At 41.7% G+C, this 17,326-nt stretch overlaps 1 protein-coding gene and 1 pseudogene across 1 annotated transcript in view; both read right to left on the reverse strand.

The window, feature by feature from the left end:
• The window catches only part of AGBL2 (AGBL carboxypeptidase 2), an 88,762-nt gene that overhangs the window by 59,107 nt on the left and 12,329 nt on the right, over window positions 1–17,326 (reverse strand). Inside the window, exons 4-7 of the mRNA XM_044682389.1 lie at window positions 11,367–11,465; window positions 8,452–8,637; window positions 7,236–7,343; window positions 1,607–1,757 (exon numbers count right to left, since the gene is read on the reverse strand). Of these exons, the coding sequence (XP_044538324.1) occupies window positions 1,607–1,757; window positions 7,236–7,343; window positions 8,452–8,637; window positions 11,367–11,465 (544 nt within the window). The remainder of the gene's footprint in view (window positions 1–1,606; window positions 1,758–7,235; window positions 7,344–8,451; window positions 8,638–11,366; window positions 11,466–17,326) is intronic.
• On the reverse strand, window positions 14,338–14,676 carry LOC123253103 (annotated as a pseudogene).

Genomic DNA, 17,326 nt, shown 5'->3' on the forward strand with positions numbered 1-17,326 from the left:
AAACATGGACAAAGGGAAAAGCATTCTAGGTAACACAGAAGTATCAGATCCTCCCCAAATGTCTAGTGGAGAGAGGGAGTAGAAGAGTGTGCCTAGCTAATCTTGGCTCCACAGTGACACCAGCTAGGCCACAATGGCTAGAAGATAAGATTTAGGTTGGAATTCCAACTTTGTTTGTGTACTAGCTGAATGACCTTGGGCAAAGCTCTCCCCCCCCCCTCCCGCCCCTCACTTTCTTCTTCTGTAAAAAGATGGGCTGACCAATGTCTGATGTCTAAAGTCCTTCCAGCTCTACAGGACTATTACTCTCTGTGGCAGAAGAAATGGCATACTATAATCAGTACCATACAGCAGAGGGGATATGGGAGTCAAGCAGAGAACCAATTATTAACCTTTAGAGAAAAGGACAATTAAATTCAGAACCAGTTTGGCATTCCACACTAGAATCATGGAGAGAACATTATCTGTGACCACTGAAGTCATCTCTTAAGGACTGCCCTAATATCCTGTTCAGAATATTCCTTAGGATCAAAGATGTTTCTATTAGTATCCCGTTGGGACTGAAGGGGAAATGGGGGCTGCTAGTGAGAGCAGCTCATAGCTGATGACAAAAGGTATGGGTTTTAGTGAGGGTCCCATCCCTAGGGGTTAAAATAACCAGTTATCTGGAGTTGGGGGGAGTCATCACCCAGGCTTAGCTTAGTATAACCTCCTTAGTATAATCAGTGCTGGAGGAATCATCCAGAAACAGACAGGAGGACTTTTGACTTAGATGAAGGGAACTAAAGAAACTGTGGCATGTCTCAACTAACGAGAATCTTGTAATTTATTTCCAAGGTGCCTTTTTATTTTTAATCTTTACCTTCTGTCTTAGAAGTATACTAAGTATTAGTTCCAAGGCAGAAGGTAGGCAATAGGAGTTAATTAAGTGAACTGCTGAGGGCAGTGATGGCAAACCTTTTAGAGACCTTGTACTGTGCACACACCCCCCCCTCCAGAGACCCCTGCCTCACATCCTCCCTTGCCCCAGGCAGGGGAGGAAGCACTCCCATTGGGCTGCTGGGCAGAGAGGTGGGTGATGTGAAAAAATGTCCTCCGCATAGTAGAGAGGGGGAAGGGAGCAGCTCCACCAAGGCCCTCTGCCTTTCTAGTAATGATCTTTGGCAGGCAATAACATATGTACCCAGAGAGTGAACTTTGGGTGCCCTTTTTGGCATGTGTGCCATAGGTTTGCCATCACAGGCCTAAGGTCACACAGTTAGGAACCTGAGGTCACATTTGAACCCAGGACCTCCCATCTCTAGGCCTGGCTCTCTATCCACTGAGCCACCTTACTGCCCCTCCAGAGCTCTTATAACATTTCTCTTTCCTCATAAAAAAGTTTCTGACAATAAAGTCTACCATTGGAATGAATTCTTTGCTAATTGAGGCATTATTATATTTAATTCTTTTTTCTGGTAACCCCTAAAGGCAATTAACAGTTTTCCCTTTTACTTCTATTTTTCTTTCAATAGTGAATCTCAAATCTCATCCCACTTGGAGGCAACTCTCAGCAGCCCCTCTAATCGCCATCCCCCAATAGAAATTCCTTTTCAGTATTACTCACACTCTGACAGCTTTCTGTAAATTCCCACTCTCAAACCTCGATTCAAACAGCAGGGTATCATCTTCTGGTCCTTGTAAATTGACAGAAAGTTGTTTGATCAATCCTCGTTTGCCTCCCACTCTTGAGCTGGAGAAATAGGAACTCGGGGGGGCTGAGAAAACGGACAGACTTAGAAGTTGAGACAAGTCATCTTCTCTACTTACACAAACATATATGCTGACTGTTATCTTGGTCCTAGCCTTTGGTTATGTAAAACTTCAAGGAGCTGTGATTTCATCAGGGTGGGTATTCCCTCTCTGGATACTGTTCATGGCCTCTCTGTGACCACAAGGTCTGTGAGAACACCCCCCGCTGAACAACCCAATACTTTGTGGTCACCCGGGGTGATGAGCTATTTTGAAGTTAGCTAGGCTGGTCCTCAAAAAAGAGACAGAATCTACTCTGGTGCTCTGTTGGCATAGCTATGTTTGAGGTCATCCAAGGCCCCCTCTGGGCCATCAGGGTAGGCCTTTAGTAATAAGAACATCAAATATATTACTATATTCATATGAAGCATTTATACAGCAAGAGCAAAAAGGGAAAATAGAGAATTTATGTGATATATATTAGTATTCCCGAGTTTTAAAAATAAAGTGTGTTGGGGGAGGCCTCCAACACACTGGATGAAGTCTTCATGGAGGAGCTATATATAGGAGAACATGAACAAGAATTGGACAGGATTAGAAGGGGCAAAGAGGCTGAATTCTGCATCAGTGGAAGGAGAATCTACACTGATAAATACATTACCTAGAGCAGTGATGGTGAACTTTTTAGTTCACTGTGCCCCGATTCCCCTCTGCCCTGGCTTGCCACCTTATTCCAGACAGAGGAAGGAGAAAGAGAGGGGAGTGGTCTGGGTACTCTGCTCAGGGGAGGGAGTATATGCTTCAATTGAGCTGCTGGGCAGAGGGGCTGGCAAGTGTGGTGGAGAGGGAGAAGGGAGTAGCTCCACAGAGTTCCTCTGCCTGTCTAGTAACTAACCCCGGTGGGCATTGTGCCCACAGAGAGATCTCTGCATGCCATCTTTGGCACACATGACATAGGTTCACCATCACGGGCCTAGAGAATCACCTTTGGTCTGGATTCAGGGTTTATGGTAAGGGTTTGGAAAAGGAAGACAAAAGAAGGGGAGCTGTATGAAAAGGAGACCAGAGTCAGAGAATGAGGCTGCCAGAAAGTGGGAGAATAAATGGAGTTGGGAGGGAAAGTGGCATTATTAATCAGAGTGGAGGTATAGAAGAAAAGCCATTTGGTTTGGTACTGCCATGATCTCCTGAAAACCAGGAGATCTAGAGGGAATCCAGTGACCCCAGAACCAAGGCAAAAGGCTTCCCAGACCTACTGCTTGACCCTACATGGCAGAAGTGCTCTGACTTGTTCCAAGGCACCTTCTACAACTCTGAACCTTCAAGCTTTTACCACTTGGCCATGAGTTCATGTGCCCATTGATATGCTGGGGATTGGGGGGTGGGGGCAAGGAGAGTGGGTGGTGGAGACTGGGAAGGGATTAGATGATCATCTACATGGAATTCATAGAGGGGTTACCCTTGTAGTGTGCCCTTTGGGGCCATCTTCCCCAGTGTGAAACTCATTAGTTGGGTCCCTGATGGACCGATATACCTCAGTTTCAAGGTACTCTGTAGATTTATATGCTGAAATCAGAGCTCCCAAGCACCCATCAGGAAGTATGTTCACCTTTAACAGTGAGCCAGTTGACAGTTACCTCAAAGCATTTACTAAAATGGTAAATTGGATAGTCTCCATAAACTTGAGGGACACACTTGCACAAATACACAGAACATCAGTGTGAAGAGTAGGTACATCTGCAGAACATGCTAGCAGAGAGGTCCAAACCCCTTTTCTTCTTTCTGGGGTGTCTTCCCACTCCTCCCATTGGGCCCCGTGCCTCCTGGACAGGTTGCTCCTGGGCCTCCTCTTGCAGCTGGACACTCCAGGCCTGCTTTCTGCAGTGTGGCATCTTTTGCTGGGGGAGTTTTTCTGCTACTAGATGCCATTTCGGATAGGGGGAGGGCAAAGAAACCCTTCCTCTCTGTGGGCCACCTTCATTTGCTACCAGCTATCCTGTTTGGGTCAGGCTTTCACCACCATTATCTCCACAGAGAAGCTCATCTTCAGCACGGAGAGTGCTTCAGCTTTGGCCTTCACACCTCCTCAGTGCCCTCTGCCTTGATGAATGGGAACCTGAGGGTGACAAAAAAACTTCCTTCCACAGTCTCTGTTTATGGAGGCTCAGAATCCCAGCCATCTCTTCATTTGCCACCAGCTGCTCTGCTTGGTTTCATCTCCACCATCATCATTTTCAAGACTGTCTCTACCTTACCCTCTGGTATCCCCTCCACCCTTTTTAGCTTCTTTTTTGTATAGTCTTCCCTTGTTAGTTTTTAAACCCTTGCCTTCTGTCTTGGGAATTGATACTGAATATCTGTTCCAAGGCAGAAGAGCAGAGGAAGGTCTAGGCATTGGGAGTTAAGTGACTTGTCCAAGGTCACACAGCAAGAAGTGTCTGAGGCCAAATCTGAACCCAGGACCTCCCATCTATAGAGCCACCTGCCTGCCTCTCCCTCAGTAGATTTTAAGTTCCTTGATAGGAAGAGATTGACTTTCTTTTTCTTATTCTTATCCCTAGCTCTCAGCCCACTGCCTGGCACATTTTTATTGTTTAGATGTGTCCCACTCTTCCTGACCCCATAGAGTATAGCACACCAGACCCTTTTATAGTGAAGGCACTAACTTTCGAAGTCTAAACTCATGTTCATTGCTTCCATGACACGGCCTATTTATCTCAACCTCTGCTGTCCCCTTTTTCCTCTTGCCTTCAATTTTCCCCAACAAAAGGATCTTTTCCATTGAGTCCTATCTTCTCATCGCGTGGCCAAAGTATGTAAGCTTCAGCTTCAGTTAATAGTTAATAGTCTTGAATTAATTTCTTTAAGTGTTGACTGATTTGATCTCTTTGTTTTCCAAGGGACTCTCAAAAGTCTTCTCCAGCATCACAATTTGAAAGCATTGATTCTGCAGTGCTTAGCTTTCCTTATAGTTCAACTCTAGCAGCTATATATTTCTACTGGAAAAACCACAGTAGATACTTACTAAAATGTTCATCTTATCACATCACTTTGTAGGAGGAACAAGAGTAAAAGCAGAGAGAGATTCATTCTTGGATACTGGATTCTTCCATCAGCTGGCTTTTTTCTCCAGGACAAGAGATGACTCTGTGGATTGGCAAAGCTGAGCAGAGCTTTTTAAAGGTCCCTGGGTGGTGGCTGATCCTTCAGCTGGACAACACCTGGCTCCCATTGCTCTCACTGATACATCTCCATCAGAGTGATAGAGGAATTTCCTTCTTCATCCTCCCTAAAGAGAGACTAAGGTATGGCTACTTTTTACAACTCCTTTTCATGTTATGATTGACTTCAAGTTTTGCAGCATTATGTGACACTCTTTATTTAGAAAATCCCAAGGAATCAGAAAAAAAAAAAAAAAAAAAGATTGGGATTATGGAAGCAAAGTTGCACAGACCCACAAAAATCAGTAACTTTTCTGTAGAGTAATAACAAAACAGGAGACAACAATCAAAAAGGAATTTTCATTCAAGATAACTAGTAGAAGAGGGATTGATACACACAGAATAAGTATGTCATAATCATCGGTGAGGCTGATGCAAATTCCCTACATGAAAAAGGCTGGAGAATGCTTCCTGGAAAGTAGTAATGATGTGTAATCAAGTGTCTTGGAGATACTTGGGCCTGTGTAGACATTCCTTGACTGGTTCCCTCCTGCTATCTATGTAGTTATGACAGACCTTTTTTTGACTGGATGTTTAGCTGGCCATGGAGCTGGCTGAATGGAGAATGGACTGGAGTGGGGAGAAATCTGAGGCAGGCAGACCCCCTGGCCAGTTGTTGCACTAATGGAGGGGTCAGTGAGTGGTGGCAGTGTCAGAGAACAGATCCCTAGTGAGAAATGTTTGATGATTTGATTTTTACAGCATTAAATCTGTAAATCAGCTGTGGTACTATTACCCTTTTATTTTATTGTTGTGGCCCAGCCATAAGCACTGAATTTTAATTTCTTTCAGGAACACTTTGTAACTGTAACTATAAGGGGATTATGTATAGATGGGCTCCCAGATATCTGTGCATTTTGTAGTGTAAAGGCATGGATTTATCCCAGATTTTTAAAAATTGACTCTGATGTCTTATCTGTAATGCTATGTGCCTTCTGTCATAGAATAGCATGATCATGGAAGATGAGAACTGCAAGTGAACCAAAAGAAGATAAAACTTAATCGACATGGCAGGTATAGGCTGCAGCATATTATCAACAATGACACATGTGAGATGTAGCATGAAAGATATCATTGTGGTTAGCAAAGGTGAGGGACCACTCTTGGTCCCTAAGAGTAGGGGACAATGGACACATGGCCCAAGTTCTACTCTGGTTTGCATAGAATGTGATAGGATTGAAAGGGAGATTTCCAAAATGTTAAGTAGATCCTCAGTGGAGGCTTTAAAGAAAAGCAATGGACAGGAAGAATGAGAAAGCTAATCAGATGGGCTGCCATCTACAAAACAGAGGCAGATTCGTTGAAGTTTGGCTATATCCTTCAGGTGCTGGATAGGACTGAAACTCGGGGCATCCTGATCTCCCAAGCATACAAATTACAGTTTACCAAAGGATTAATGGTAATTCATATGATATACCTGAGCTAACTGTAAACATAGGCATGGACAGAGCATGGGCCTGGAGCAACTGGCATACCTGGCCCATCATTCCAGGTTAAGGCTGCTACTAGCCATAAAGACTGGTCCCCAAGATGTGGCACAACAAATGTACAATCTAGAAACTGTATGACTGAAAAAGAGTACCTAGAGTAAGAGCAAGGGGACAAGAGATGGCCAGACCTGGTGCTGGCCTGGAATGACTAGCCTGCTAAGTGACAAGAGAAGGCTCAAGGATTTGGGGTACATCCTTTATGGGTCTCTGTGGAAGGCCACACACATGAATGGCACAAGATGAGAAAATGAGTTGAAATCTGTACCATTGGAGGGAGTTCCCATTAGTAAAATCACAGCCCTATTGAAGTTCTGGTGGATTTCATTTTTATTTTAAAAATATACATTTTATACATGTTCTCTTAACACAATAATCACCTTCTAATAATCCCCCCAATTATCTTCCCTTTAAAAATAAGTTAAGTAATACCATATTGACATGCTTTGTAAAGTTCATAGAAAACTATGAAGTGGACCAAGTACTTTCTTAGCATACCAAGAGAAGGGAGGTTCAGTGGTGTTAAAAGTGACTGTTCAGACAGTTGGAAAGGGCAGACTCTTTGGAGGAGGCTCCAGTGAGATTTATTTCAGAGAGGAGGAAGCTTCAATATGGTCTTATAACCAAAAAAAGAAAATCATTTTTTGCAGAATAGTAAAAGGACTAAGGTTAACCTCTCACCAATATTAGCAATTAATCAATCTGGTCATCAAAAGATGCTTCATCAACTTTCCTACACACGATACAGATTTTTGTAACTGTCAAAATGAAATCCTTTTGAGGAAAACAAGGATACCTGATTCAATATGATAGACCACTGTGCCTTTTCCCTCTCCGACAATTTCCGGCACCTTCTCATTCCCTGTGGGTTGATAGAAATACTCGGGCTTGGGCGGGACCCATTCTGAAAGAAGATATCCAATAGGGGCATGCAATCAATAACTGACCAAAGAGCATTTCACAGCACAAAGAGTGAGATATGCAAAGCTCTACCAAAATTACTCTGATCACTTCTGCAAGTACCAAAAGAAAGCCTTCTTTTTCCTTCTAAAGTATTCCCCTTGGCAGCTCATACATGCATGTATGTCCTCCTTTTGTAAAGGATGCTGAGGCAATAAGGCTGGAAAACTCACATGTGATAACTGAAGACAAGAATGTAAATGAGCCTGAGGACTTTTAGAAAGGAGCTTCAAAGTGCATCTCACAAGAAGAGCTTAGGGCCCTTTGGGGATTTCTAAAAGAAACAAAGAGAATAAGAAGCAGCAGGAACTGAGTGCCTAGTTGGTACGTTTGGAGTGGTGCAGAATAGGATGACTGAACTCCACAGGGAAGCACTGCTAAGAACCCTGGTGTGAAGCATCCCAGAGACCATCCAACTCTCCTGGCTTTGCCTTCCCAGTGGACAAAGCAACTGTCTGATCTCAAGGTCAGTTTTCTCAGACTTTGATCCTGGAAAGGGCCAACACTGCATAGCAAACACTAACAGGAGTGTGCCATGAGAACAGAAAGGCGTAGCCCTCTTTTGATAAATAAATTTGCATTCCACTTTGTTCCAGTTACTTATGAATTGGAACTAACATGAATCAATTCACCAGAACTTGGTCACACAGAAGGCATGGGAAGTGGGCAAAGAACAAGCTTTGGAATATGGAAACTCTTGGTTCAAACCCTACCTCTGAGGAATAGTGTCTGTGTGACTTTGACCAAGTCTCTTGAGCTATTTTAGTCCCAAGCAGCTCCCTAAGTTCCTGGAGCCTCTGGCCTTCATTAGGGAAAGAAATTTCCATAGTAAGGAGATCTTTAGCCCAATGAAGTTCCAGGGCTTGACAGGGACAGATTGCCTCCTGGTAAATGATAACCTTTGACTTTCTGAACCTGAAAGGTAAAGAACCAGGGCATAGACCTGTGGGAATCCCTCTAAGTGAGAAGACCACCAGCCTGAAAAGTCTTGCCAGCTCTTAACCTTATTTTATTCTCCTAACTCACTGAGGTAGCAATACAAATGAGATTACCAATATGATGAATATTTTCCTTGATGACTTCACATTCTATGGGCCACCGTGGAGCTTGTAGGAACCCATCATTAGAGAGGAAAGCAAAGAGATTTCGGGGTTCTCGAAGTCGTGGATTTCCTTCACCTAACTCGTCAAAGAGCAGCTGATTGCTCTTAAAAAGTGAGGTATCCAACAAAAGGGAGCCTGTTAAAGAAAAATGGACCAAATAAAAGCTTTCCTTCCCAATCTTGAGAGATCTAATCCTGGAAATATAAAAAGTTTTTTTTTGGAGCAGGTGGTTAAAATAAAGGACTATGGAAATCTTAGTACAGACATGTTTTTCTAAGTCACTTATTAGGGGAGGGGTGCCAGACACTGTGTTAAGTATTTTTACAGATATTTTTTACAGATCTTATTCTCACTGGGAGGTAATTGCTATTATTATCCCCATTTTACAGTTGAGGAAACTGAGGAAGACACCATTTAAGTGACTTTTCCCGAGTTACAGAGCAAGTGTCTGAGGCTGAATTCAAGTCTTCTTGACTCCAGGCTCAGCACTCCATCCCCTGTACCACCAGTTGCCTATAATATTCAGAGGCTTCTGAATAGTTCCCAGGTACATAGCCATTTCCCTTTGTGCTATTCAATAGGGCACATAGTAGGAGTTTACCAAATGCTAATTAACTGCCTGATAAAAAAGCTAGGATTCACTTTGGTTTGGCTTACAGAGGCCTTTGAATAGTTTAAGCACCATTTTACCTTTGCTAAATATGTATTTTTCTTGTCCTATCTATTTGACCCAAACTCTGGGTCATGTAGCTCAGAGGGAAGAGACACACACTCTCCCTCTCTGTCCACACAACTCACAGACACAAAAAATCTGTGGAACTGAGAGTCATCTGTGTCTATCACATGCTGATGGATTGGGTCACACCTGAGTGGCTAAATGAACTGTACTGTGTCTGTCTGTCTGCAATCTATGCTGGCTTATTGGTACAGTCGTAAGCAAAGACTGAATATTCTTACAATACGTATCATTCCTCATTTATTTTAAAAACAAAATGGCTTGAGTTGCAGATCATTTATAACATCAAAAAGCAGAATGGGAGGGGCAGCTGGTGGCTCAGTGGCTAAAGCAAGAGGCCTGGAGATGGGAGGTCCTGGGTTCAAATGTGACCCTAGACACTTCTAACTATGTGACCCTGGGCAAGGCACACTCAATTATCTAGCCCCTTACTGCTCTTCTGCCTTGGAACTAGTATGGATTCTAAGACAGTAGATAAGGCTTTATAAAAAAAGGAGAGTGGGGATTTTTTTCCTATTGAGAGACATAAATAAAAAGCAACTTAATTATTTCTTTAAAAGAGAACTCAATTCATTTAAAAGAGAATCTGTATTAAAAAATTTAGCTACCCACTTACTCAGCCACACAGGACACACTGTTAGAGGACAGGCTACTGCCTTTCTTACTTAAGAACAGATGAAAGATAAGCAGCTCTGGAGTCAGAGGTTTGAGGTTCAAATTTCTCCTCAGACCTTTACAAAAACTGTTTAATCCTGAGCAGGTTATGTAATCTCCCTGGCCTCAGTTTCCTTCCTAGGTGACTTCCAGGCCTAGATCTTTGATCATACTGTCCTAAAGTAATTCTTAGAAAAAAACCCAAGTCAATGAGCTTTGTCTTTGGTGACCCTGGCCCCTCTGCACTGTGAGGTGTCCCCCCCCCACCAACTCCAGCATGTCTGGCACTTTGGGGTCAGGTCCCATCTCTGCCCTCATCTGTCCATCAGGTGATAACCCCCTTGAGCTTTAGCTTCCTCTTCTGTGGTGCTTCCTTCCAGCAGGTGTCCCTGGGAGGAAGGTACAGTATCTATGTCCTGGACATAACCTGCAGATGTGAGGCCCAGGTCTTCCTTTCAAACCATTCTAGCTAATCAAAATAAGGCTAGTATTAACCTTATTTATACTCTGAATAAAACTGATTCACACTGATGGACACCTTCCCATGCCCCTCCCTCCTTCCCCCCCCCCACTCCTGCCAGTTTCCCCTTATGTTTATCTTCTTAATGTAGTGAATGATTTTTGTCTCCAAATAAAGGCATTTTAGCTAACAGTAGGTAGATGGGGAAATTGTTGGGATAAAAGGGAAGGGGATTACGATCTTCCCCAAAAGGAATGGAGAGCCCAGCTAAATGGTTTAGTAGATGGAGCGCTAGGCCTGGAGACAAGGGTCCTGGGTTCAAATTTGGCCTCAGGCATTTCCTAGCTGTGTGATCCTGGGGAATCACTTAACCCCAACTGCCTGGCCCTTGCCACTCTTCTACATCTGAATCAATACTTAGTATGACAGGAGGGGAAGGAAGGAAGGAGGAGGAGGGAGGGAGGGAGTGGGTCTGGGGGCCCTCTTCCTCTTAGAGGCCAGGAATCAGGAAGCCCCAAGGAGCAGCAGTGACATCAGTGGTACTGCCTTGTGGGAAGCCAGCTCTCCCTGCTCTAATGTATAGACCTGGACCCCACTCACTGCCCCTGACAACAGATGCATTTGTTAGAGTCAGCACTCCATGTTTATGATGGAATAGGCCTACTGTCACTCTCCTTACTGAGCCATTTCATTCATTGTCCTTTCCTTGAACTCTGGGGGACTAGAGAAAAACAATAAACACAGGGGGAGGGGCTGGGAACTGGTAAACTATGGCTTTGAGTAGAAGGAGACCCAGAGAGGATTCTGAATTGGAGGGAACTATTGAGGGGACTCTACATAGGAGAGGGTGGTGCCATGGCTGCTATCTATATAGATGAGGCAGATTTGGGGAACACAATCTACAGAGGCAGTGGGTCCTTTCCTTACTCTGGTGTCTACTATAAATCACCTGGGTGAATTTAAGTATTGTAAATTCAAGTCGTGGTTTTCTTCTATCTAGATTTTTCAACTTACTGTCTTGGGAAAGTGGAGATGATCCAGGTTTGAAGAACCATGTGTTGTTGGTCTCCATTCTGGACACAAGCCCAGCAGCAGGGGAGGAACACGAGTTCCCTGGCACAAAGGAAACAACTAAATTGAATAATTTGTAAAGAACTCAAGAATGATGATCTAGTTCAACAGATGCTCTAAAGCAGCATCCTCAGCATTTTTCAGAACCAAATGCAACTCATGTACAATGAACTCCTGATTACCCAGGCTAACCAGCAGAGAATATTAACAAAGATAATTACTACTGAGGGATTAAGCTATTACTTTACCTGTCCTGGTCCCTCACTTGGGGCCTCTCCTTCTTGCTCACTCTTCTTAAGGTTGCTACTCCCAAACCTTCCTGGAGTGCTTTCTCCAAGACCCAGGTTAAATTTACAGATTCGTGGCCTTATCAACTACTAATCAATCAATAGGCATACATTAAATGCTTTTATATGCTTAGTTGTGGGAATACAAATAAAGACAGAAAAGCCCTGGCCTCCAAGGAGCTCCCATTCTAATGGAGGAAGATGACACATAGATAACTACATAGGAGGTACACTGTCTAGAAGAGGGGAAGGGGCCAGAAGCTAGGGAGATAGGAAAAGGCCTCTTGTTGAAGGCAGAATCTGAGCTGAGTCTTGAAGGAAGTTGGCAAATCTGAAGAGTCAGAGGCAGGAAGGAAGCCCTGGGGCGAGAGAGTTAATGCAAAAGAGATAGGAGAAAGAGTGCTGTATTCAGGGAATAGCAAGGAAGTTGTTATAAGAAGACCAGAAATATTAAAAGGGTCAGGTTACAAAAAGCCTTAAATGCCAAAAAGAAATGGAGGTAATAAGGAGCCACAAGAGCTCAAGGAGCAGGGAGTGACATGGTCAGACACTGACTTTAGGAAAATCCCTTTGACAATGATGTGAAGATGGAATGGAATGGGGAGAGACAAGTTATAATGCTAAGTTCAAAAGAAAGGTGATGAGAGATGGCTGTGTGACTAGAGAAAAAGTGATATACATGAAAGATGTTGTGAAAGGATAAGTGACAAGATCTGGCAACAAAATGTAGATGGGCAGGAATGAGAGCAAGGAATCTAGGATGACTCCAAGTCTGTAAATCTGGGTAACTGAGAAAATGGTAGTGCCTCTGAAAATAATAGGGAAATTTGGAGGAGAGAAGGATTTTTGGGGAAAGATAACGAGTTCCGTTTTTGTGTATGTGGTATTTGAGACATCTGTGGGATATTTGTTGTTGTTCAGTTATGTCTGAATGGCCCTATTTGGAGGGTTTTTTGGGCAAAGATATTGGAGGGGTTTGCCATTTCCTTCTTTAGCTCATTCTACAGGTGAAGAGGCAAAACGGGGTTAAATGACTTGCCCAGGGTCATCCAACTAGTAAGTGTCAGGACAGAATTGAACTCAGGAATATGAGTCTTCTTGACTCCAGGCCTGGTACTCTGTCCACTGTATTACCAAGTAGCCCAGATCAGCAGCTCATGAAGTTGGAAAGGCAGTACATAATACAGGAGCTCAAGTAAGCATCTAGAATTGGACAAAGAGAAGCATCTGATAGAGATGATCATTGAATCCATGGGAGCTGAGGAGATTACCAAGTGAGATAATATAGACCATGAGCTCTTGACCTTTACTATGCTGAGGACCACTTTGATATTTTGCTAAAATCTATGCACTTCTTTTCAGGATGTTTTCAAATACCTGAAGGAAATGCTAGATTCAGCTAAATGTTAATGGGAACGAAAATGTAAAAATTTCCTCACAAAGCTAAAAGATTTCATGAAATATCAGGGGTTTATGGACCCCAGGCCAAGTACCCTCGATAGAGAGAAAAAAGAGGGTCCTTTACAGAGCTTTGTCAGAGATGAGTATGACATGGATAAAGGATTCTGAAGAGCAGTCAGATGAACAGAAGGAGAACCAGAATAGGACAATGTCACCAAAACCTAGAGCAAAGCTAGCAAGAGAAGATGCTGAGCCACAATGTCAATAAAGGTGAAGACTTAGTGAAGGCCAGTAGATCAAGACAGCTAAGAGATGGTCAGTAACTTTGGATGGGACAGGATAATGATGAAATCAGAAAAGCTAGAATGTAGAAGGTTCAGAAGAAAGTGAGAAGAGGAATTGAAGGCACCAAGCATAGATGCTTTGTCAAGGAATTTAGAAACAAAAGGCATGGACAAAGCTAGTGGGGGAGGATGATGGATCTGAGGATTTTTTTCCTTGGGAAAAATAAATATTTAATTCTATTTGTGCTCACAAGATAATACATGATCAAAACTTAACAAACTCAAAGGGCAAGAACATCTTCTCTTAAGACATACAGGAAACCTTTTAAAAAACATCCCTCTACCTCCATTTTTTATTGTTTTCCATTTCATGGTTTCTGAGAAACTTTTCTGGACAGAAGTTGATAACTGTATTAAAATACATTTTTCGAGTTATTGTCCCACTCTCAGCAACATAGTGATCTATTCTGTCTGAATTTTATTCTTCAGAATTGGATAACACTGATTCTCACAGAATTCCAAAAGCTTTGGTATCTCTCCTAAAACAATGATTCTACTTGACCAGTATTTTCCATTACTAAAGAGAAATAAAAACAATGAAAAATTATGGGAAATCTGATATTACTAGAAATTAAACCTGAGCTTTTAACAGTTAAATAGTAGATATAATTAAAAATCAAAAGTACATTAACTAACTAAATTACAAAAAGTTCCTTTATTTTATGAAATAGCAACTCAAACCCTCAGGTTAGCTTATAGACAAGCTGACTTAGAAATAAATTGGAAGATATAAATGTCTATCTAAATTCTCTACCCTTCATTTTATGTAAATCTTATATTATTGGCTTCATATACAATTTAACATTTATCATTTTTGAAGGCCTTTATTGTGAAGACAACCACTCTGTGTCTGACAATCATAAATAATAGACTTGTCAGTGATTACTCTAGACCTACACGTTGAATAAATTCAAACTCTTTTGGAGAAATGTGTTTCCTCCTGTGTTTCTGAGGTAATGTTTTTACTGTATCAGCAGTGTCTGGTGGACCACAATTCATTACCACCCACAGAATGCTGTGACATTGCAGAAGAGTGAGATGGAAGCACTGGTGACTTAAAATATTCTGGTACATTCAATTTGGGGTTGTCTTTTCTGTCAGGGAACCTTATTAGTGGCATATGTGCCTTGACTACCTGCACAACCCAGGTGGCAGTAGCCATCTTGCTGCCCATAGCAACCCATTTTTTTTTTTTAAGGATGGAAGAGATAGGGGCTTATTTGTAAAAGGTGGAGTGTAGGGACACTTTTGAGAGGTCTGGGAGAGATAAGAAAGTTTGTAGCAGTCTCTATAGAGAATGGGATAGTGAATAAATTAGAAAGAAATAGAATAACTTATTGCTATGGTGGAACTTCTTTGTCTTTGGTCACCAAGAGGGATATTTAATTAATTATTATTATTTATTATTAAATTGATTTTCATACCTGGAAGCCAGTCTCAGAATTTTTAGTTATCATAGTAGAGCTGAACTAGTTCACAAAAGGACTAGAGCAGAGGACAGTATATACTAGTTGTAGGAGTGATAAGCCTAAGAAAGGACTATGGGAGAGAGGAAATGGTGACCATGCAAGGATGAAGAACAAAGTCAGGAATTGGAAAGCATAAGGAAAGAATGAATGATAAAAGATTATGATCAGATATAGGAATTTTAGCTTGTGAACTGAGTAGCTTGAGGGACTAGGACAGTGATGGCAAACCTTTTAGAGACTATGGCCCACCCCTGCCCCCAAGATCAAGTACCACATGTGCCCTGCCCCTCCTTTATCAGACGCTGAGCAGAGGGGGTGGGGAGGCTTGGTGAAGGGGGAAGGGAGCAGCTCCAACTAAGTCCCAACAGCACATGTGTTTCTGGCACGTGTGCCATAGGTTAGCCATTATGGGACTTGGAACTCAGGTGATATGAGTCAAAAAATGATATGGAGAGGACTACAAATTAGGTATTGAACTCACTCACTGAAGAAGGAAGGAGAGTATCCTGACAGCTGAGAGATAATGGCTAAGGGTTGTGGGTATGATAAATTTGGAGAGTATGAACCTCAAAGGAGAAGAGGCTGATGAAAAATGGTGGTAGAAGAAGAACTAGAAAGTAGCAATGAGGATCAATCAAGGAGTATTCTAACTCCATCTCTAGGGTAAATGAGCTAGGGGTAGGACAGAAAGTCTTACCAGTACTGGAAAGGTAGTAAGGGAAGCAGTGTAACAGGGAGTCAGGTGCCAGTGAATGCCAGAAAGAGAAAAGGAATTTCCCAGCTACTTGGATTGACTCATTCCTTGGGAAAAGTGGAAAGCAATATGGTAGCAATTAGGTCTAGACCAGGATCTCACACCTTATTACTACGAAGATAAGCTCCAAACGGACACATGACTTAGAAATAAAAAGGTCATGTAATAAATAAGCAGTGAATACTCTGTATTAGCAACAGATAGAAGAGTTTCTGACCAACAGACAAGATCACAGAAGAGAAAATTAATGATGTAGATTGCACAAATTTAATTTACACAAAGAAAACAATGCAACTAAGATTTAAATAGAAATAGCTAGCTGGAGAAAAAATCTTTATAAGGTTTAATTTCTAAGATATATAACTAATTCAAATGCATAAAAGTAATAATAGCTAAAATTTATATAGCACTTACTATGTGTCAGGCACTGTGCTAAACACTCTACAATTATTGTCCCACTTAATCCTCACAACAACCCTGGGAGATAGTTATTATCCTCATTTCCCAGATAAGAAAACTGAGTTAAACAGAGGTTAAATGCCCAGGGTCACATAATTGGTATGTTTTTGAGGCTAGATTTGACCTTAAATCCTTCTGGTTCCAGGCTTAGTGCTCTATCCACTGAACCAAAAATAAATTACTCCTTGATATATTAGTACTTATTTTTTTTTCTCTTATTCTCTTCCCCAATAGATAAATGCTCAAACAATATGAATATGCAGTTTTCAAGGAAAAAAATCTAAGCTATTAATGGCCCGGATAAAAAATGCTTCTAATCACTAATGATTAGAGAAATGTGTGTTAAAACTTTAAATTCTGACTTTTTATCTCATAACCATAGGATTGGCAAAGATAAGAAAAATGACAATTACTGGAGGGGGTTGTAGAAAATAGGTATATTGATGCATTGTTGGTGGAGCTATGAATTGGTATTGCCATTCTCAAAAAACAATTTAAAATTATGCTTAAATTATGAAAATTACTAAACTGTGTATTCTCTTTGACCTATTAATACCACAACCAGGCCTGAAGAGATTAAAGGAGCCATACATACAAAAATATTTATATAGTTTTTGATAGTAGCAAAAAACTGGAAACTGTGTATCTTTGGAGAATGGCTGAAGAATTTATAGTATCTAGATGTAATTAGGTTTTTATGCTCTAAGAAATGATGAAATGGTTTCAGAGAAAACCAGAAAGACCTATATGAACTGGTGTAGCCTGAAGTGAAGGGACTTGGGAGAAGAATTTATACAATAACAAAAACATAAAGAAAAACAATTCTACGAGCAGCTAGATGACTCAGGATAGAGTGAGTGCAGGCCTAGAGTCAGGAGGACCTAGTTTTAAATATGGCCTCAGACACTTCCAGCTGTGTTACCCTGGACAAGTCACTTAACTCTGACTGCCTAGCCCTTACCACTTTTCTGCCTTAAAACTGATAGCTGTATCAGTTTTATTGGGAAAGAAGGAAGGACGAAAGGAAGGAAGGAAGGAAAGTAATTGAGGAAAGAAAGAATCTGACTTAAGTCAGAGAGGTGAAGAATGAGACATATATTTTTGAACATAGCCAATCTGGGAATTTGTTTTGCTTTGCAATTTGTCATATAAGTGGTACTCTGGTAGTGTTCAAGAAGTCAGCATCACC

This window comes from Gracilinanus agilis, chromosome 6 (assembly GCF_016433145.1).
Source record: "Gracilinanus agilis isolate LMUSP501 chromosome 6, AgileGrace, whole genome shotgun sequence".
Taxonomy (NCBI): Eukaryota; Metazoa; Chordata; class Mammalia; order Didelphimorphia; family Didelphidae; genus Gracilinanus; species Gracilinanus agilis.